Source organism: Aspergillus pseudonomiae (genome assembly GCF_009193645.1).
Source record: "Aspergillus pseudonomiae strain CBS 119388 unplaced genomic scaffold BDV37scaffold_127, whole genome shotgun sequence".
Taxonomy (NCBI): Eukaryota; Fungi; Ascomycota; class Eurotiomycetes; order Eurotiales; family Aspergillaceae; genus Aspergillus; species Aspergillus pseudonomiae.
The window spans coordinates 1-19,633 of NW_022476119.1; the positions used below are offsets into that span (position 1 = coordinate 1).

General features: G+C 45.3%; 7 protein-coding genes across 7 annotated transcripts; 5 read left to right on the top strand and 2 right to left on the bottom strand.

The window, feature by feature from the left end:
- Positions 1 to 485: 485 nt before the first annotated feature.
- On the top strand, positions 486 to 1,311 carry BDV37DRAFT_288727 (RAMP4 family protein; the record flags this gene model as incomplete). The annotated part of the gene is made up of 3 exons (XM_032088315.1): positions 486 to 542; positions 1,020 to 1,149; positions 1,205 to 1,311. The coding sequence occupies 3 exons, from the start codon at positions 486 to 488 to the stop codon at positions 1,309 to 1,311; spliced, it is 294 nt and encodes a 97-aa protein (XP_031935506.1).
- A 187-nt stretch (positions 1,312 to 1,498) lies between these two features.
- BDV37DRAFT_35321 (putative AP-3 complex subunit delta) lies at positions 1,499 to 5,126 on the bottom strand. The gene is made up of 6 exons (XM_032090508.1): positions 4,943 to 5,126; positions 4,766 to 4,884; positions 4,511 to 4,707; positions 4,075 to 4,458; positions 3,797 to 4,025; positions 1,499 to 3,745 (listed from the first exon to the last, which is right to left on the bottom strand). Coding segments are annotated over exons 1-6 (2,991 nt in total). The 5' UTR covers positions 4,945 to 5,126; the 3' UTR covers positions 1,499 to 1,685.
- A 145-nt stretch (positions 5,127 to 5,271) lies between these two features.
- BDV37DRAFT_263922 (uncharacterized protein) lies at positions 5,272 to 6,747 on the top strand. The gene is made up of 4 exons (XM_032083610.1): positions 5,272 to 5,803; positions 5,854 to 6,060; positions 6,113 to 6,265; positions 6,392 to 6,747. The coding sequence occupies exons 1-4, from the start codon at positions 5,423 to 5,425 to the stop codon at positions 6,620 to 6,622; spliced, it is 972 nt and encodes a 323-aa protein (XP_031935508.1). The 5' UTR covers positions 5,272 to 5,422; the 3' UTR covers positions 6,623 to 6,747.
- A 1,397-nt stretch (positions 6,748 to 8,144) lies between these two features.
- BDV37DRAFT_288730 (uncharacterized protein) lies at positions 8,145 to 10,144 on the top strand (the record flags this gene model as incomplete). Its single annotated transcript, XM_032088316.1, has 3 exons — positions 8,145 to 8,149; positions 8,202 to 9,603; positions 9,680 to 10,144. 3 exons carry the CDS (start codon positions 8,145 to 8,147, stop codon positions 10,142 to 10,144), a joined length of 1,872 nt encoding a protein of 623 aa, XP_031935509.1.
- Positions 10,145 to 10,805: 661 nt separating this feature from the next.
- On the bottom strand, positions 10,806 to 14,965 carry BDV37DRAFT_35385 (SacI domain and endonuclease/exonuclease/phosphatase family protein). The gene is made up of 7 exons (XM_032090509.1): positions 14,553 to 14,965; positions 14,301 to 14,502; positions 12,600 to 14,241; positions 12,249 to 12,548; positions 12,086 to 12,195; positions 11,703 to 12,034; positions 10,806 to 11,622 (listed from the first exon to the last, which is right to left on the bottom strand). The coding sequence occupies exons 1-7, from the start codon at positions 14,878 to 14,880 to the stop codon at positions 10,970 to 10,972; spliced, it is 3,567 nt and encodes a 1,188-aa protein (XP_031935510.1). The 5' UTR covers positions 14,881 to 14,965; the 3' UTR covers positions 10,806 to 10,969.
- Positions 14,966 to 15,103: 138 nt separating this feature from the next.
- Positions 15,104 to 16,768, top strand: pxr1 (telomerase inhibitor/ribosome biogenesis protein PXR1). Its single transcript, XM_032090510.1, has 3 exons — positions 15,104 to 15,231; positions 15,297 to 16,173; positions 16,223 to 16,768. The coding sequence occupies exons 1-3, from the start codon at positions 15,209 to 15,211 to the stop codon at positions 16,241 to 16,243; spliced, it is 921 nt and encodes a 306-aa protein (XP_031935511.1). The 5' UTR covers positions 15,104 to 15,208; the 3' UTR covers positions 16,244 to 16,768.
- Positions 16,769 to 17,445: 677 nt separating this feature from the next.
- BDV37DRAFT_263936 (diacylglycerol acyltransferase type 2A) lies at positions 17,446 to 19,556 on the top strand. Its single transcript, XM_032083611.1, has 2 exons — positions 17,446 to 17,964; positions 18,041 to 19,556. The coding sequence occupies exons 1-2, from the start codon at positions 17,681 to 17,683 to the stop codon at positions 19,065 to 19,067; spliced, it is 1,311 nt and encodes a 436-aa protein (XP_031935512.1). The 5' UTR covers positions 17,446 to 17,680; the 3' UTR covers positions 19,068 to 19,556.
- The last annotated feature ends 77 nt before the right edge of the window (positions 19,557 to 19,633 follow it).

Below are 19,633 nucleotides of genomic sequence, written 5' to 3' on the forward strand. Positions count from 1 at the left end.
TATTAATTAAATTAAATTAAATAAATTAATAATACAAAATAATGCAAAATAATAAATAATAATAAAAAATAATAAAAAATAATAAAATTAATTAATATATTTTTAAAGATATTTGTATAATCTAGATATTAAATATACTATTAAAATATAGTTATATTTTATTAATTAAATATATAATTAATTATTATAATAAATAATAAATTTAGTAAAATTAAAAGATAAAAGAAAAGACTAATTAAGATCTTAAGATAGTTATAAAGGTGATAAAACCGTGCTGGCAGAATATCAAAAACATCAAACTGTAAGAAAACGCCTAAGTACGCTACACTTCCCGAATAATTATTAGATAAGTAATTTATTAAATGCCAGCTATACTAGAACCGGCCGTCGTTATTCTATTGTTATTCTGCCTTGTGTGTCCACCTTTGATAAGGTGCGCTAGACAAGGGTCTGTAACAAAGGGGTTCTTACCCCTGACACTGGTAATGCCTGGGCCAGGTTATCTTACTGCTTCCGCCAGCAAGATCATTGTATTTATAGTTGTATGTTGGCTGGTGCCCAATTCACCGGGCCTTCGTGGTTGAACACATCATTTCCTGCTGACATCTATGTTTATTAATAGGGCACCAGCAACCCATGTATATATATAGGACAACTCAAAGGTCTAGTACAGAAAATCCCGTTTCCAGGGCAGAGTGTAGTCAGGGCAGAGTGTATAAAACTGTCCTTTAATTGTCAAGTGAGACTTGGCAGCTCCCTATTGCACTCCTCCAACAATGCTAAAGCAACGTGGCCTTTCACATTAGCATATTCACCTAACTATTCCCAAGCCAACCCTAAACTAACCGTCAACGCGAAGCTGGGCTCTAGATGATTGAGTGATATTAACTACACACTCTTCGCTACAGTACAGTCTCTGCTCCTCCCACCCTTTAAAAGTACCTGGACCGTCCCACCAAAATGGTAAGCTCCAATCTCACACTTCTTTACCCTTATATTTGCTAAATTAGCCACCTTAGGCACAGACGCCACAGCAACGGAAGGCGAATGAAAAGTACGCAAAGAGCGAGGCTGCAAAGCGTGGCAAAGGAAAGACCGCAACAAAACAAAAACAGAACTCGAAATCTCCCGTGTCTACCGGTTGGGTTGGTATGTCTCAAAAGTCTAGAATTATCGCGGTCCCAGAGGCTAATGAGGCCAACAGTCGTTCTTGCCTTTGCGGTCTGTGGTGGGCTTGCATTTGAGGCGCTGAGGATTGTTCCAGAGTTATGGTCGGCTGCTATTGAGATGTTCAATCGCAAATTGGCATGAATCTAGGCTAGGTATTCACTAAAAGAACACTGTCGTATCTACGTGTCGCGTTTATTTGATTCAGTATATACTCCCTGATCCCCCAGCCTTAGGCAAATGAGTTTACCATACGTGATTTATATATTGCATCGGAAAAATCGTGTCATTACCGGAATTTAGCAGCGACAACTACCCGCAAGACGAGGGCACTACGTTTTTGGTCAAGGGCGTAAAAAGGAGCCTGGGAACACTTTCATAGCCATCAATGATGGTTAACCCACTGTGACAGGTGGATGGATATGCTAGCAAATACTACCGGGCTCATCCAGTCCCAGCCACCAATTTCCAGGCATGTAATGGGTCCACGGCACCCACAAAGGAGTGGTGGATGTGCCTTAGACTGCGCTACCCGAGTCAACATTGGTTTGTTTTTTTGCTTTCTTCTTTCTCTTTGGTACCACAGATGGAAGTAACATTTGCTGAGTGTTGTCCACCGACAATGCATCTTTAGGCTTCAGCAGGGCAGCTTCCTGGGATTTAATATGTGCAGGCTTTTTTAGTTTTTTTTTCTTCCTTACCAGCGTCCCTTCTGCAGGGATGCCATTCGGATGAACACGTTCCGACGCTCTTTGCATCTCTAGCCGCAGCTTTTCCACTTCCTGCACAGCCATAGCCATTTCTGCATCATGCCCGGCCACCATCGTAGGAACTGTGGTATCTACCAAGGGGCTGCCCCTACCATCCAAGGATAAATGCTCGAGGCCACTCGAGTCGACCTGTAGAAGAGATCGTTTGGCTTTACTTGGTTCATCATTGGGGTTAAGATGGGGTGAATCTTCTTGTCCGATCATCTCATCAGGTGCAATCTCGTACTTTTTAGGGCGTGAACCACCTTGTCGGTTATCGCGCGATATAGACGCCAAAGTGCGATGGCTTCCGGCGCCACCTAACTTGAGATCAACTATAGGAATCGAGTCAATATCCAGCCCACTACCGTTTGAAGTATTAAGAGCTTGGTGAAATGGTGTCAATGTGCCAGAAGATAATTCATCTTCAGCAGCAATATAAAACGGATCATCCCTGTTACGTTCTTTCCGTTCCTCTCTCCGTTTAAATGCAGCAGTGTCATCGCCCAAGCCACTGGAGAGGTCCTGGTATGTTGGATTAAGTTGCAAATCCAGAGGTACAAATTCAACAGGCTGCTTATCTAGCACTGAAGTTTCCTTAACGTGATAAAACATCTGAGATGGTAGTTGGCCTGCTGGCTCCGGAAGCCACTTGGCTGGGTTATGGAAAAGCCCATACAGTTCCTTGTTGAACTCCCGTGTCAGAGAAAGCTGATCTGGCAAAGGAACCTTCCTCTGGGCGTTGGTAGCGACCGGGTTGAGTTCTAGTCCAAGGAACAAGCTGGGAACCATAGATGACAGCAAGGATGGTGCCGGACCCAGTTCTAGAGTTTCTGCCTGGACGGCATCTGCTGCTAAGCGCATGACCTCCAAAAATTCGATGGCCCTTTCTTGCACGTCCAAGTCTGGGTGGGCAGCTAAAACATCAAGAAATTCGATGATTCGAGCTAGTAAGAGGGTCATTTCACTGTTCTTTGAAGAGTCCCACGCTTTGCCTCCAGCACAAACGATATAGGCCAGGATTTTGGGAATAGCCTGTATATAAAGGGACAGCGTTCTCGCTGATAACGCCACGTTCGACATATCGACCAGTGATTGAAGGGTTTGGCCAGGATATGCAAGATGCTCTGCAAATTCACCAGTGACCCAGGCAAGAGGCCCTAAGATGTCATTCATTCGTTTGGAGATAAGAGGAGACGGACCCTGCTTGTTATCAACTAGAATCAGAGTCTCTGCAGCTCTGGTCGCCTCCATTCTAACGCCCCTAACGCGGACAGCGATATTGCGTATTTCTGAGCCGATACGAAAAGCAACACAGTTTTTGTAGTACTCAGGATCCTGACATGAATTGCACTGGGTAGGAAGCTCTTCAACGCTTGGAGGAAGCAGCTTGACTAATTGGACGAGAACGTCAACGTACCACTCGAAGTCAGGCAGCTCCGAATAATTGTTGTAAGAGCAGACATCTAAAATTCGGTGTACGACTTCAATGCTATAGTCGCTTGGCAAAGCAACCGGTATCTTCTGAACATGTAGACCTTCTGATAATGTAGATTCTTGCATGTCAGTGCGTATACCTGTCTCACAACTCCCGGCTACAAGAGTGCTTTTGGTGACTTGACCGGCATTAGAAAGTTGATCAACAAGCCGATTTACCACTGGCTGGAGCGTATCGCTTGTTACCATTCGAGTCACGAGGTCAAGGGCTCGCAGTCGAATTGAAATGTCCGGATCCTCCAAACAATCCATGATAACATCCTGATGAGCTGACACCAAGACGGGGTGAGACATCACAATTCTGTTGAAGGCAAGGAGAGCAACATATTTTACTATACAACCTTGTTAGTCTCACTACTATGCTCCGATTTGAAAGGACTTACAATTGGGATCGGACTCTGTGACTACCATGCCTCGGAGCTTTCCGAGACAGAGACTTGCAATCTCGTTTTTTTCTTCCAGCCCTTCCTCGCCATCAAGAATACCGCCCTGAACTATGCCGTTGATACACTCATAGAGCAATGACATGGCAGTTGTTGTTTGTATTATGTTGATCAATGGCCGGATAAGTTTTCGTGTTAACCGTGGTTCTATGGGTGTCAATGTTGCGAACTATGTTTGTTAGGAAGATGTGCACAGTACCGGGGGAAAGGAAACATACAAGTTTTATTATTTTGATAGCCATCCAATTGTTCCCTCCATCCACTAATAGGTCGAAGAATCTTGGCGCCAGAGGCAGGAAATCATGCGGCCTTCTCCATCCAAGTTCACATACAACGTTAATCACCGCTGTGGTGACGCTGCTATCTTCTTCATCATCCATGAGGCGGTCCTTAATTTTGGGCCATGCCAATTTTAGCGCTTCGGGATAAACCAGGGCAAGTCTATAAAGGCACACAACAGCTTTCTTACGAGCCACAGCATGTGAGTGAGAAATGCGGGACAGAACATCTGGAAGCAAAGACATTGCAAGTGAAGGTGTGATAATGTTTGGCAATGTAATCAAAGGGAGGGACATGTTTGGGATACTAGGCGACACCAAATCCTATGAAGACGTTAGACGCCGGAGATAATTTGCCTGATGTACCTTTGAATACCTTTTTTAGTAGGTTTGTAGCCAACATTAGGACTTCAGTATCTGGTCTAAAGCTCTGTACTGCTGCAAGGTAGCCAGCTCTCTTCTGCAGGTACCTGGTAGATGACATGACTTCTAGTACATGGAACGAAGCCCAGGACATGTCATACCCAAACATTTCCAAGTAGATCAGTTTCAGTAGAGCTGTAGCTTTCTTGTCTGTACAGAGTGAGCTATAGAACAGATTGTAAATGGCATGAGACTGACATGAACATACCCATATCCTGAGACTTGATCTCAGCCTTACACTCTCGAAGACTGTCTTGTATGTAGTCCTCCTCTGACCCCTTGTGATTCCTCAAACCTTTTATAAGGTCATAAAGAGATTTTTCAAACCTACATTGCTTGGTTATTAGCAAAGCTTTCTAGTAGCACGAAAATGAGAGGTGCGAACATTATGGTTGAATGCGCTGCTGGTTGACTCTCAGGTGCATTAGAATCACTGATTGATGTCACATGGAGAGTAATGTTTCAGCCCTGGTTATATCCTTCGCCTGCCGCGAATATTGATAGTAATCAATTGCATATAGACCAGAAGCCAGTACAGAAGCTAGTACGGAGTTATTGTAATAATAGCCTGATAAGTAGAGATTTGGTTACTAGCTGAGGTGGAGGGATAATTAAAATGACATCTACTTGGTCACGGGAACGGTTATCAGATCGAGTGACTAACCAGAATGGGAACTCAGCTCCTCTGGCCGGGTACACAGGATGAGAGGCCATGCTTATTACCCCTGCCAGTGTTGGGTCTTGTCTCTTTCTTTCTGTTCCCCCCAGTCTCTTCTCTAAAAAAGGGTTTCGAGCATAGTAGAGCTTGTTGTTCTCACAATAACATATGAACTAGTGTGCTCACTGGGCTTAAGTGTGTACTACCATGGCTCATGCTACACCCGAATTCTATGCCATTCAGAGCTCAAGTCCGATTACTACCCTTCGTTTCTCTCAGCAGGCACCAGTGATCCTTAAACATCAACTACACTCGGAGAAGAATCCAATATCTGCAATAATAGCTAAACAAGAGTCACCAGAGAAATATGGTGTAATAGAGCAACTGTTCTTCTCCTGTCTACAAACCGGTGATGATAGGTCTGCTCTGTTATGTCTCGAGCAATTGACATGTCGTTTCGGCTCTTCGAATGAGAAAGTAATGGGGTTGCGTGGCCTATATGAGGAGGCTATAGCTGAAAATCAGTCTGATCTGGAGGATTCCCTACGTAAATACGATTCCTACCTGTCGGAGAACCCACTTAATTTGGTTTGTCATGATATGTTTATTGATGATCGCCTACTGACTGGTTCTTGTAGCCTATTTTAAAACGCCGCGTCGCGCTCTTGCGTTCACTTTCAAGGCCTGCAGATGCTATAAGCGGCTTGGTAGAGCTCCTAAAAGCCGTGCCTACCGATGCAGAGGCCTGGTGTGAACTTGCAGATCTATATCAGTCTCAAGGATTGAGCTCGCAAGCAATATTCAGTCTCGAAGAGGCCCTGCTAATCGCCCCTAATGCTTGGAATGTATGTATCCACTGTTTGCTTTCCATCCAAGACTGTCTAACTTCTACTGCAGATTCATGCTCGTCTTGGAGAAGTTCTATACATCTGCGCCCGCACTGCGGGGACAGAAGTTTCCTCTCGGTATTTGCGAAGATCTATCCAATATTTTTGTAGAAGCGTCGAACTATGTGACGATTATCTTAGGGGGTTTTATGGCTTAGTTTTGGTGAGCCTCTATCTGCTGCATGATTTCCCTCGTACCCACTGTCCAGTCTTTGTCTTCTGCTTACCGAGACTCGGGTTTGACGTCTGTGCTAAATGCTCATATATATACTGACTTTTGCTCCCCCAGGCGACTTCACTTCAACTTAAAAGAGAATACACGATGAGTTTTGCGCAGGCGTCATCGTCGGCGTCAACGGATGATTTCTTACCCAAAGAGAAGGCCGATAAATTGAATCTTCTTGCTAGAAGAAAACTTGAGGACATTGTAAAACAGCGGTCTGGAAACCGCCAGCTTTGGGAGCATGCGCAAGGCGAACTCATTGCAGCCCAAGAGCTACTTGACCGCAACTCATGTTAAGTGAGCACGCAAGTTAACTTCACCATGAATCCATTAACTACATGTATAATGAATATCTCCTCCCTTATTGTTATACTATCTAGAGCTCTTTTCCTTCGGGGTTGAAGGGTGCTGGAGAGAGGTGTTCAACTTACACACCTTTTGACACGGGTCCTATTATCAGAAGACCATTTAATGCCTCGTAGGCTTCATCCCCACCTCAGCCCAGCCGCTCGGGGATGTAACCATAGTCGCTTGGACTACAGCAATGACAGGTCCTTGTAGTAAAAAGCATGTCTTCCACTCACAGTAGTATCTCAATTGTGATACCAGGTTGGTGGGGAAAGAACTGTTGGTTCTTTGGCATAGTCCTACTACCAAGGCGCTGATTAGTTGGGCTACAGAGATCCTCGTGGTGTGTTTAATTAAGAATTCTTAAAGCCAATGCTGGACCAAACCCCCCCGTCCCCCCTCCTCGGAAAGGAGAAAAAGAAAAGAAGGCAGCGACGAATATTCATCCATGGTTCGTTATCGAAATGAGTTGTGAGTGGATAATACGTCATCAATATACGTAGTTAGTAGCTTTACTCTCACTGAGTATGTTACATAAACATGTACCTCCATGTGCATATACACCCATTCGATTAATCTAATTCAATAATTACAGCCTCTGCTCGGAATACATATATGTATATAAATATCCAACACTAGAAAAAGTCTCCATGCTATTCATGCCACATAGCCATTGAGATCCACTAAAGACTTCCTGCACAATACTAGAGGCATGTTTCGTACCTGCTTCAGCTGTCGCCCGATTGTAGTTACTCAACCCGAAGGTTGGATGTTGATTGGGCACTTGGGCAGCATGCAGCCTGCAAGAAAAGAGAGGGTTGACAACTCAGTGCCTAATTGTCTCGAACTTTCGGAATCATCTCCCATGGCATGCCCAACGACCAGTTTATCTGATCAGGCAGTCCGCTGAATGAGTTAGGTCAAGTTTTTCCATCGTCTTTTCTGGCACTTTTCTTTGCTCTTCGCACCGACCCCTCCTCACGTTCTGAGAACCACTTGTCTTGGCTCGTCTCCTGGAATCTCTACTTGAGTTCCTGGATACCCTTCCCTACGATTCGCGCCCGACGTTCTTCCTCGGGCGGGGTATATGCCTGGGCTTTGAATTCATCATTCAATATCATCGGCCTCCAAGGAACCCGTCTCGTGCAGCCTCTGAGAAATGCCCACTACTCCCATCGCAAAGAATCTTGGGTGGTAACGAAATCCTCTATACGCATTCCTGAGACCAACCCAAGGGTCTACAAACGGCCATCTGGAGCTCAAATATAGTTACTCAGGTACATGGGGGGCATCCTGTCCCTCCATATAGACCTCGCCGTATCCCTACGAAGCAGGAAATTGCATTGAATTACATGCGTGACCCTAGCGACCATACCTAATATCTCTTCTTTTTTTTTGTTTTTTTTTTTTTCATTGCTCCACAAGAAGCAACAACACCAGCACCTGAAGATTTCCTAGCGCTACTGATCCCATGGCGTGCGTCTCACACCCACACCCCCAATAGTACCCTAGTCCTAATTGTTGTTAGGTTCAACATCACCATTGGTCCCAGCCCTCACGGCTCCGATCATTCCTCACTTTCTGACGAAGAAGACTCCTCTGGCGTCCAAGTATCCCCGCCGTCCGACTCGGGAAGCCATGATTATCAGGATCCTTATGATGAATGGGCACACCTGCCATATCCAGACGAGTTGAAACCATCTGACTCCGCGTCTCGACCTAGGACGTCGCATCGTGCTCGTAGCCGTCACCCGGTTCATGTGTCATCCTCGACTCGTCGTCACCCAGGTAGACGTCATGTTGCACAGGAACGGGAGCGTTTCACTCGTCGCCCTCGTCGTCAGCCTTCCCCCGAGTCTCCAGAAAGCATGGACTCAGGGGACGAGTATGACAGCCCGTATGGTCGAGTATCTCATGAGAAGAGAATCTGGCCGCCCATGGCTCAAGGCCCAGGGTATGCTCGCAGCCCTTCTCCAGTACCCTCATACGTTTACCCCAATGGTGGTGTACCACATGCAGCTTATACACACCAAAACGGTCACCAGCCTCCTTCAGACCAGCTTATAAGGCTGGGTCCCCACGGACATCCCACTCAACCGAACCCCTATGGCCATGCAAGTTATGCATATAATCAACTGCAGCAACCCCATGGCTCCTCTATGCCACCCTTTTTTGCTCATGACCATCATCTGGGGCACCATCAACACCATACGCCGCCTTCCCATGCTCGAGGTGATAGCCATAATCCATCTCAACATCCATTGGCACGTTCTCTCTCATCTCATGGACCATCACCATATGGTGGCGCCCCGCTGGGCCCCAATGATTTGGTCCCCTATGGACCAGGGGGTTATTATCCCTTTAGGGAGCCATATGGTATGGTTCCTGGCATGATTCATCCATCATATTTCAATCCGTACCCCCGCGTACCATCTCCAAGTCAGGTTGAATCAACTGGCTCCCCACCTCCGCCACCCACGGATACATCAAAGGACGAAGCAATTGCAAGGCTGGAGAAGCTGATCTTGGAGGAAAGGACAGAACGCGAAGCGAGGGAACAACGAGAAGCTGCACGGCAAGCGGCACTGGAGCAAGAAGCTGCTGAACAAGCCGCCAGAGAAGAGCGCGCTGCTCATGAGATGAGGATTGTAGAGGAAGCTGCTACTCGTGCTAGAGCGGAGGCAGAGCAAAAAGCTGCCGAAGAAGCAGCGAAAGCAAAGAAAGAGGCGGAAGAAGCGGCGGCCGCCGCAGCCGCAGAGGCTGCAGCTGCGGCCACTGAAGCAGCCAATGCAGCAGCAGCAGAAGCTATTGCTGCAGCGAGGGCTGCTGCATCCGATAAGCCACCCCCCGAAAAGAAAAAACCCATAAAGTTTAAAGATGCGGTGGGGAGGAAGTTCAGCTTTCCCTTTGACCTGTGTTGTACTTGGCAGGTATGTATTCTTTTCTTTTATTATCCTTGCTTTTTATTCACCCATTAGATTCTATATCTAATCCTGTTAAACCAAGGGTATGGAAGAGCTCATTCGCCAGGCTTTTCTCCACATAGAGGTAATTGGGCCTCATGTCGCCGAGGGACACTATGATTTGATAGGGCCCAACGGGGATATCATTCTTCCACAGGTTTGGGAAACCGTAATAGAACCTGATTGGACAGTAACTATGCATATGTGGCCTATACCGGAGAAGCCAAAGACTCCCGAGCCAGCTCCGCCGCCGGATCCTCCTGTCCCAGAAGCTGCCACTGCCTCTGAAGCTCTGCCAGCACCCGAAGACGTGGTTGTCGCTGTTCCTGCCGAGGAGCCCAAGAAAAAATCTGACTCAACAGGTGCGTCTTATGCCTGCTGTTTCGCCATGGAGTTTCTCAAAACTCGACCTCTGAGTGGAACTCCACTCGCCCTTCGTCTCGATCTATGCCGAAAACTGACTTGTCTTCTTCCCAGGAGTGAAAAAGCCGCGACCAAGAGCCCCTGACCCAGGCGCGTTTGCCATGTGGATGGCGGGTGGCAACCGTAGATTGAACAAGGCTTTAAAAGTGGGAAAAAAGCCTAGAGTAGTCCTGCAACACGGGTTCGCTTCCCGTGTGTTGTGATAGAATCTCAACTTTTAGCTGCTGCCTCTAGACTGCGTGATAGGTATAGCGTGCATTGTTACTCCCTTTCAAGCTAGGCCTAAAGCTTAGATCCCGATAGGAAGTGAACGCCAAACATGCCGGTGGGCTTTGTATGCTCTGCGATATCTTCGACTTTTCAAGGCAGCCTGGGGCAAATGCTAGAAGTTTGCACTTGATCTATCCAAGCTTCTCTGGGGGGGGCATGGCTTTTCCTCTCGCATAGCCGAGATTGGTTTCTCATGCCTCGGGGTGGGATTGTGCGCCCAAGTTCATTTCCAAGTTCATTTCCAAATTCATTTCCTTTCTCGTTCCCCTTCCCTTCCCTTGATAGCGGTGAAACAAGGAGCACGGAAGGCATCTGTGGTCCCTAAAAAAGTCGTGGCATGGTTCTATCATGTGTTAAACATTGTGGGTGTTGCGGCGTGCTAATATACCCATAGAGCGTTCAATAGCATATTCTACTCCTTCCATATGCATATTTGTGTATTATGTGTTTTGGCTTTAATGCAGGTTTTTAAGCCCAACAACCGGTTGCATATGACATAGCTATTTTTTTCCCCATGCAGCGGATATCTTGCAAAATCAAAAACATAGAACCTGTATTCTAACATTATGTGGATTTGCGCTTTGTACTGGCTCCATGGTCTCTCCGAAGTGAATTAGCCCAAACGTCCGTCACAACAGCTTCATTGGGGAATAAGGGGCTTCCATTCAATAATTTCGTCTGCAGTTCCATCAAGAAGATCATCACTTGTGGACCTCGGAGGTGACCCGACTGAGGGGTCTGTATGTAAGCTTTTGCCTTGTCCATGTTTCTCCTGTCTGTCGAGCCAAAACCCAGTTGACACGCCGGTATTTTTCAACCTCTCAGTTGAGGCAGACGGTGTATCGACTGTGTTAACTTTGTCTCCAATATTCTGTCCTAATCGATTATATCCTTTGAAAATATGTTCCGTGGCAGCAGCTGTCTGTGGGGTGCTAGTAACTGGCCAAGACCCCGTTAGACGTTGCTTTGAACTAAGAGAAACCGGTTTTCGGGGTATCGGTGGTGCAGCCTTCTCACTACCCAGATGTCCGGTATACCTATTAATTGTGTTGTCCAAGGAACTTGGACTTTCCGTACTCAACTCAACTGGCAGAATCTGAACTTTGGGCCTTGGGGGAAATTGCGAGCCTTGAGATACAGTATCCTGATTCTTAATTATAGGCTGTCTTTTAGCGGAACCATGAGTGTTGACCCAACTCATATCACTGCTGGAAGAGAAAGGGTTGGAGCTGTGGTGGATGTTGAAATTGTATCCATCACTAGACGGTTTCAAAGCTGATTTCACAAGTGCCCCTTTAAGTATATTGATTAGAATAAATGAATAAGGGCAGATGCGATGTGTAAGCACGTCACAGACGATCGGAGGTACATACCGCTTTCTAACCACCACCTATGATGATCCGAACTAGCTGGTGGTAGACCAGGAGCAATAGGCGTGGGTAGAATATGTTCTTCACTTTGTGGGCTCGCCTGTTCTATTGTCTTTGTCATCACATTATAGGGGTCGTTGCGTCTCTCAGTATAAAGTATTCGCCTGAGTCTATCCTTCACAGCTTCATCAACAACGTTGATGACACATGAGAAAGCGGCCCAAACGGGTCGATGGTCTGAGAAACGTAAGTTTGCGGTGTTATATTCCATCTGACGAAGGCATGGCCCTCGCCACAATATCCTATCGCACCAAGCAGGTATACGTGCTTTCTCTCTGCAACCAATCAGTTCGAATACCCATTTTGTAAGATTAGCCGGATCTCACGATGTATCATAAATATCGCTGTCAATGTCATATTTGTACGTTGGCGGAAATGTAATGAGACCTTCAGTATAAAACGGGAAGGCTCTGCCTGCCAACATTTGTAGGTTTAACTGAAATATGACGTTAAATAAAGGCAAATCCCAGATTTATGCAATTGAAATACCTGATCATTGCTGTAAAGCTTTTGATAGTCTTTCTGTGTCACAAGTTCTCTAACAAATTGGTTATCGAGACCGATTCGATAATTAAAATCTCCAAGCCACACAATGGCATCATGATTTTCAATTGCCCTGTTTTTCTGGAACCGGAGTCCGTGATATATAGTCTCATAGTCTCTGTTTCTCTCGTCGTAGTTTGCAAAACCAGCGGCAAGATGAGCCGTGACGAAACATATCCGCGTGTTGCAGTACTCAAAGCGTATTGCACAGCCACCTTTATTACCAGCCATTCCGGAGAGGCCCGTCTACATGATCATTATCAGACATGTGTTCAAAGGAATCGCGTGATGGCCTACCTTCTTAACACTCCCTTCAACATTCTTGATATCTCTCAGTGCATCTTCTCTAACATATACCATAAGTGCGGCGCCAACAAGCTGGCCACTCCGCAAAAGGACATACTTCGCAGTTCCTCTCGAACTCGCACGGTTGTTCAAACAGTTCCCAACAGCAACTTCCCATACCTTACGAGTTGTAGGGTCCGTCGACATTATCTGTTGTGGACTTAATGAAACGATTTCTTGGAAGCCAACAGCAAATATAGTCGGCTCCTCAGTTTGCCCGTCAATTCCTGCCCACAACCATTGAGCTAGGTCGACATCTGGTCCACGATGTCTCCCATTGACGTTAAACGACCCTGTCCAGATTTTGATAGACTTGGTAGAGGAATATTCCAATGCTCGCCGATTTAACTCATCAGAGACCAGATCGTTGATCGGGTCATAGAGATGCACCGGCGATTGATCTGTCAATCTTCCCAATAAAAGGTCTATTGTTTTCTGACGAGCTTTATCGGAAAAATTGTTGACATAAAGCCGTGTTGCGGTCTTCCGTGCATCTGCCAGCGCGCCAGCAATGGACATTTTGCCATGTCGTGTGAACGAACTTTTCAAAGCACCTGTACCTGCGTAGATTTTTGATAGAGCATCTCCATTGTCGGCCCAAAGGGTTGAGTGCTTCAGCTGGACTTCTGGGTTTAATCTCCCCTTTCGCTGCAACATAAAGGATTCCAGAGCCATGGAACTAATGATGGTTTGCACAAGATTAGTCCTGTCGAGACAATCTAAACAATTTGTCCGGAACACGCCTTCCTGTTGAAGAATGACAAAGGAACTTTCCGGTTCATTTTGATTCTCGTCCGAAGTTGCTGAACCAATCCCTTCAGACAGAAAATATGCAAAACCATCCAAAGAATCTGATAACTCGGGTTTTATTTGGCTGCTAGCTCCGTACCCCAAGGGACCTCGAGTCTCGGCGTGGAAATCGAATTCAGTTGCTCGCAATAGTGCATGATTGGATAGTATGCTGGGAATCGCTTTTTGGCTAAGAGAACTCTTCTTGAGCTGGTTGGAAAACTCCGTCGACAGCTCAGACTCCCCGGACTTAAGCTTACTGAGAAGGTTAACCACGTGGATTGCACCATATTCTAATTCAAGATTTTCAAAATGCTTGTTAAACGCATGCCGAGTCGCCTCGCTAGATCGAGTTATTTCAATTTTCTGTTGCCCAGGCAGGAATCCAGTAGCTTGCTCCCAGAAAATAGGTACGGAGCCACGTACTTGAACATAGGAAAATGTTATGTTGGGTGGGATCCAAAGAATTGTTTCTGTCTCAACAAAATTGGCAACATGGCCATCATCATCAATGCCTCGGGAATTAAACCTTGTACCTGCTCGTCGAGAGGACTGTCGCGAAATAATGGTCAACGTGGAAGAATAGCTTGTTCGTAGCTGGGGCAAGATGGAGATTGAAGCAGGAATCGTCAGTGTACCGGAAAACCCGCGTATAACACATGTCAGGATCTGAGAAGAGTCGAGACGTAGCTTTTCAGCAGGCGACAGGTGGCTCCTGAAAAGAAGAAGTGGATGAATCATGTACGAGTTCCACAGCATATCCTCGTCCAGAGATTCAATATCGAAAGCTGTCGACTTTTCCGAGCTAGTGTTATATCAGCTAACATTTGATTATTTGAGCATAGACATCCTATATCGACTAACCGGTCCTGCAGTCGATCAGTGAGGTTGAAGTCAAGACTATAATAGAAGCTGCCGTCACTGAGAAGCTTCTTCAGGGCCAAGAACGGATGATCAGTAACCGTCTCCTTATTCTCGAAGCTGGGTCCACGACTGAACTCCTCAGTCGCAAAGGATTCAGATTCGTATTCGAATCCATTTTCATAATCCGAATGACTAAGGCAAACTGAGGTTATTAGCCATTACTGATCGGGGAAGATGATAATGAGACAGTACAGAAGTCCACGTTGTCAATTTTTGAGACTGTCTCTCCTGGTCTTACTGTTGCGGCGTCTGAGCAAGCAGTAACAATGCAGAGGAAGACCTCCTTGCCCAAAGTAATCAACCCGAGAGTTCCAAACCCGTCACATAAAGCTCGATAACCTCTCAGGTCAACAGACTGTAAAGTTGCAAATTCAACGAGACACCGTGGCGGGTCATGATTGGGTGATTTATTAATTGCTGGAGCTGTTGAGCCATGTTTGAATATTAAGGCGAAGTCTGCTGTTGTTATAGCAAGAGTGCGTTGAGGACTGTCCCGAGAAAAGACCCGTAAATTTGGCATATTCCTAGGCTATCAGACGTGTCTAATGATCATTTTCATACAGACTCAGGTCTTGAGAAGCCGTACGGAGTAAATCATACTGCCGGGAATATTGATACAATATTGGAAGGGGGCAAGTTGCTCCACTGATTAGAAGTGGAACCCCCTAAAAAAGCAGGCGGTCTATGTCTGTTATCAGGCCTTTCTTTTCTTTTTTCTCTACATTATCAATTTGTCAGTCTACTATCATTTCGTTGCTCCACCCATTTGTTCTACACTTTTTTGTTGCTTGTTTCTAGGATTTTGAGATTAGGGAGACTTATATCAACCGTAATATTTAACGTTGCAAATGGGTTTAGCAGCACCCCGCAAGTATGTGATTTTGGTGCACCTCGAATATTTTAATAATGTGAATACTGACGGCAAGGCATTTTAAGGAGGACGAAAATCTCCCATGATCCAAACAATACAAATTGGTCCCGATCAACTAGCGGTTATGGCCACAAAATTATGAGCTCTCAGGGATGGACTCCTGGCAGTTTTCTAGGTGCACGCAATGCTGCTCATGCTGATATGTTCACTGCCGCGAGCGCATCTCATATCAGGGTTGTTGTGAAGGATGATACACTTGGCCTTGGGGCACGCTCCAAGCGTGACCCCCTCAATGAACCTACTGGCCTTGATGCCTTCAAAGGTTTACTAGGTCGCCTGAATGGAAAATCCGATGCAGATTTGGAAGCAGAACAAAAAAAGCGCGAAGATGCGAAGATAGCACGGTATGCTGCAACAAAATGGCATACGGTCAGGTTCATCAGCGGCGGTTTGTTGGCGCAAGAGAAGCTTGTTTCCCTCTCCCCTCCGAAGGAAACCCCAGGAGCTCAGCATGGTTCACACCAAAACCAAGGTGGCCTCGAGTTGCAAAAAAGTGAGAAAGATGCGAACACTTCCATTGAAGATAGTACATTCCAGGCGCCTAGAGAGGAACAAGTCTCATCTGTCCCTATTATGGAGGAGACCTCTAGGTCTAAGAGCAAGCGGTATAGGAAAGACGAACAGAGAAAGAAGGATAAAAAAGACAGGAAGACTAAGAAAAGGAAGCACATGGATGAGCCTAGCGCTACAAGCTCTGAAATCCTGGAAAATGTGATTTTGGAAACTAGCCTAAAAGCTACTGTTACCGAATCTCGAGATGCATCACCCCCAATTGCCAATGTTTCATCAAAAGAACGCCGTCCGATGGGGAGACATGTTCTCAGATGTCGACACATTGCACAAAAGAAGAAAGCCCTCATGGATGACAGATCTCTCAATGAGGTAATTCTAAACATGTCTACCAATATGGACTTGAAGCTAACTGCGACAGATATTCATGGTTAAATCGTGAATTACTTTTACATTACATGTCCCCTGGCTACATGATTTTGTCAATTTAAGGACCATGTGACACATTGCCGCTCCGCCTTGTGGTCATTCTATACAGGAGAATATCCCGATTCCCGTGCCATTAGAGGAGGCTGAACATCGCGATGCACCGTATTTATATACCCTTTTGTTCTTTTGAGAGAATTATGCATCTGCAATCGCGTTTAAGGACACAACGTTTTCTGGGTTGTTTATGCATATATAGATCTCTATCTTGGCTGAGATAAACTATTATGAGATGCTGTGCATGGTTGGTCAACCCAATAATCTGCTCAGCACATGATACGAGCGTCTGGGACTATGGGGTATTGTCAGGAAGATCAGCTAGCATAATAAGGCCATCTCTGGCCAGGGAGTCTCTACAATCATTGGGAAGACGATGAGCAGCTTTGGTTTTCGAATGGCATGGTATTATATCCACGAGAAAGTATGTAGTTATTTATATGTCAGTTAAATTTATCAATAGATGCATATAATAAAGTAGTCCCTATGACATTATGTGGGAAAAATGTATCGACTTTCTGGTTATTTGTTTCAAAGGTAATCAATTATATAGTATTTATATCTCCCTTGAGTATATATAATCAGTACAATCACTGATTATGAAACTTCCACGCAGTATGTTCTATCTGTGCCTATTGGAAGGTTCTTACTAGTAATTTTAGTGTATCCTAGGCACGGCCTTTTGGTTTAATATAAATACCCAGGGGTTAGGTACTTGTAAATAAGTAACCTCTGTATGGATTTGGGAAGTGCTTAGAGCAGCCCACGGCTTTCTTCTGGACTGTTTTGAGTAGGATTTTTGGATAGCCTTTAATGATGCTGGGAGAATTATCTACAAAAGGAAGTCTTGAGTAGTCACGACAATCTATATAATTTACATTATTTAACCCAATGTATAGTGAAAATAGTAACTTCTATAATATTAAAAGGTACATGTTTTGAGCAACTATCTTATATATGATGCTAACCGGAGAATATTTCTATCGCAGCCCGAGCAAGGCCTTTATACTTGGTGATCGTCGTCAGCCGACCCTAAAGAAGTACCTACATAGCTGTAATGACGTCTGTAAAAGGCTTTAATTCTTCACGTGAAAATTGAAAGTGCCGAACGCTCCTTCCTCTCTTAGGTGCAACTATCACCCACAATCTGATTTGAAATAGTTGCTTCGATACTTCCCATAATTTCGCCATATATAATCATCCTGAGAAACAACATCTATAGACGCTTGTGTTTCATACATAACTATATAATACCCAACCAGCCTCCTATATTTTAGCTCAATGCATATCTCCCCGAGCTAAATCGCTTACATCCTGAAGTGACGCTGGCTTTCCTGATATTGCAGGCTCTCCACCACCAAGCCAGACGAGTGTTACACTTGGTATCGAATCAGATATGGCCGTGACTCCAGACATAACTCATCAGCCTCGATCGGCCCCGATAACACTAGAGAATAGTGGCACTAGACGGCACGAGATTTTAAACGGAAACATCCAATGTCAGGACAGCAATTCTAGCTCTGATTCTCGGGGCGAAATACCTAGGGCTTCTGTAGGAAATGGAGCTCATAAATTACAAAGTGAACCAGAGATGATGCCTTCGCATAATCACATACTATCCGCAGCTGCAAAGAGTTCCACCAATACTTCTGGTGAACCTGGGAAAATTAAAAAGATGGGGTGAGTTTTTCCCTTGAGGCATGGGCCTTGATGAAGGGAGTCGAATGTATAGCCTGTGGACTGACTCTAGATTTAGCATTCGCTGGGCACCGCTAAATATTGGTCTGGAACGTCGCCTTCAAACATTTGTGGTATTGTGTCATACTTTGACTATCGCCATTTTTCTTACCAGCTTCTTTTTCGCATGTGCTATACCATTATCATGGCCTATTCTCTTGCCTTATCTAATTTATATATCGCTCTTCTCAACGGCTGCTACGTCTGGGACCCTAAGTGGCAGGAGCAATTACTTGCGATCTTTACGCATCTGGTCAGTTTATGCGTCTTACTTCCCGGCCCGTTTACATCGATCTGAACGTCTTTTGCCAACACGGAAATATATATTTGGGTACCACCCCCATGGAATCATCTCACATGGCGCTTTTGCGGCCTTCGCGACTGAGGCGCTGGGTTTCTCTAAGCTCTTCCCAGGAATCACAAATACATTGCTTACCCTCGACTCTAATTTTCGGATTCCTTTCTATCGGGAGTATGCTCTTGCGATGGGCGTTGCTAGTGTCTCGCGTGAGTCATGTGAGAATCTTCTTACTAAAGGTGGCACCGACGGCGAAGGCATGGGGCGTGCTATCACTATTGTTATTGGTGGCGCCCGCGAATCCCTCGATGCCTTACCACACACGCTTCGTCTTGTACTTAGGAGACGAAAGGGCTTTATAAAGCTTGCGATTCGTACTGGTGCAGACCTTGTCCCAGTGCTAGCATTCGGCGAGAATGATCTGTATGAACAAGTGCGTTCGGACCAACACCCCCTGATACACAAATTTCAAATGCTCATAAAGCATACTATGGGTTTCACAATACCCTTGTTTCATGCTCGTGGGGTCTTTAATTATGATGTGGGTTTAATGCCTTACCGTCGCCCATTGAACATTGTTGTCGGCTGTCCCATTCAAGTCATTCAGCAGCAAAATAGAGATAAGATCGATGACGATTATATCGATTATCTGCATGCTAAGTATGTTCAGGAACTAGCAAGATTATGGGAGCAATGGAAAGATGTTTATGCGAAGGATAGGACTTCTGAACTCGAGATCGTTGCGTGATATGACTCTTCTAGTGCAGCATCACTCAATCTTTCTCTCACACGCGTTATAATTATGCATTTTAACCCATAACACCGCAGAAGAAAGAAATGAGGGAGTGGATGTTTGTTCTGTGAAAGTGACATAGTCAAGAGAAACTTGACTCATTATCATAGGTCGAAAATGTATCTGTGTTCATGCAAGATTTTCTCAAGCTGCGTATCTTAGAAATATGAAGCAATGTATATATTTGCCTCGACTAGTCCGGCATTATCAACAGCAGCCATTCATAGGACGGCCATAAGGAAGAGCTTGCTGTGCGTGAAGTACGAAGATGGCTGGGCAATGACACCACACGATTGTATTTAAAGTGCTCTTATTGCGTTCTGAGCCTCTCAATTAATGATGCTGAAGCAAGTGTACATATTGACTATTTCCTTCCAACCTGCAATAAATGATATATCGTAAGGGCAAACACCAAACAACGGAAATAGCAGCCTGGGTATCTGAGAAAACCAAAGGGGGCATAATGTGGGATAGAAACATTAGAAAGGGCGAGGATATTAAAAAAAAGAGAAAGAAAAAAA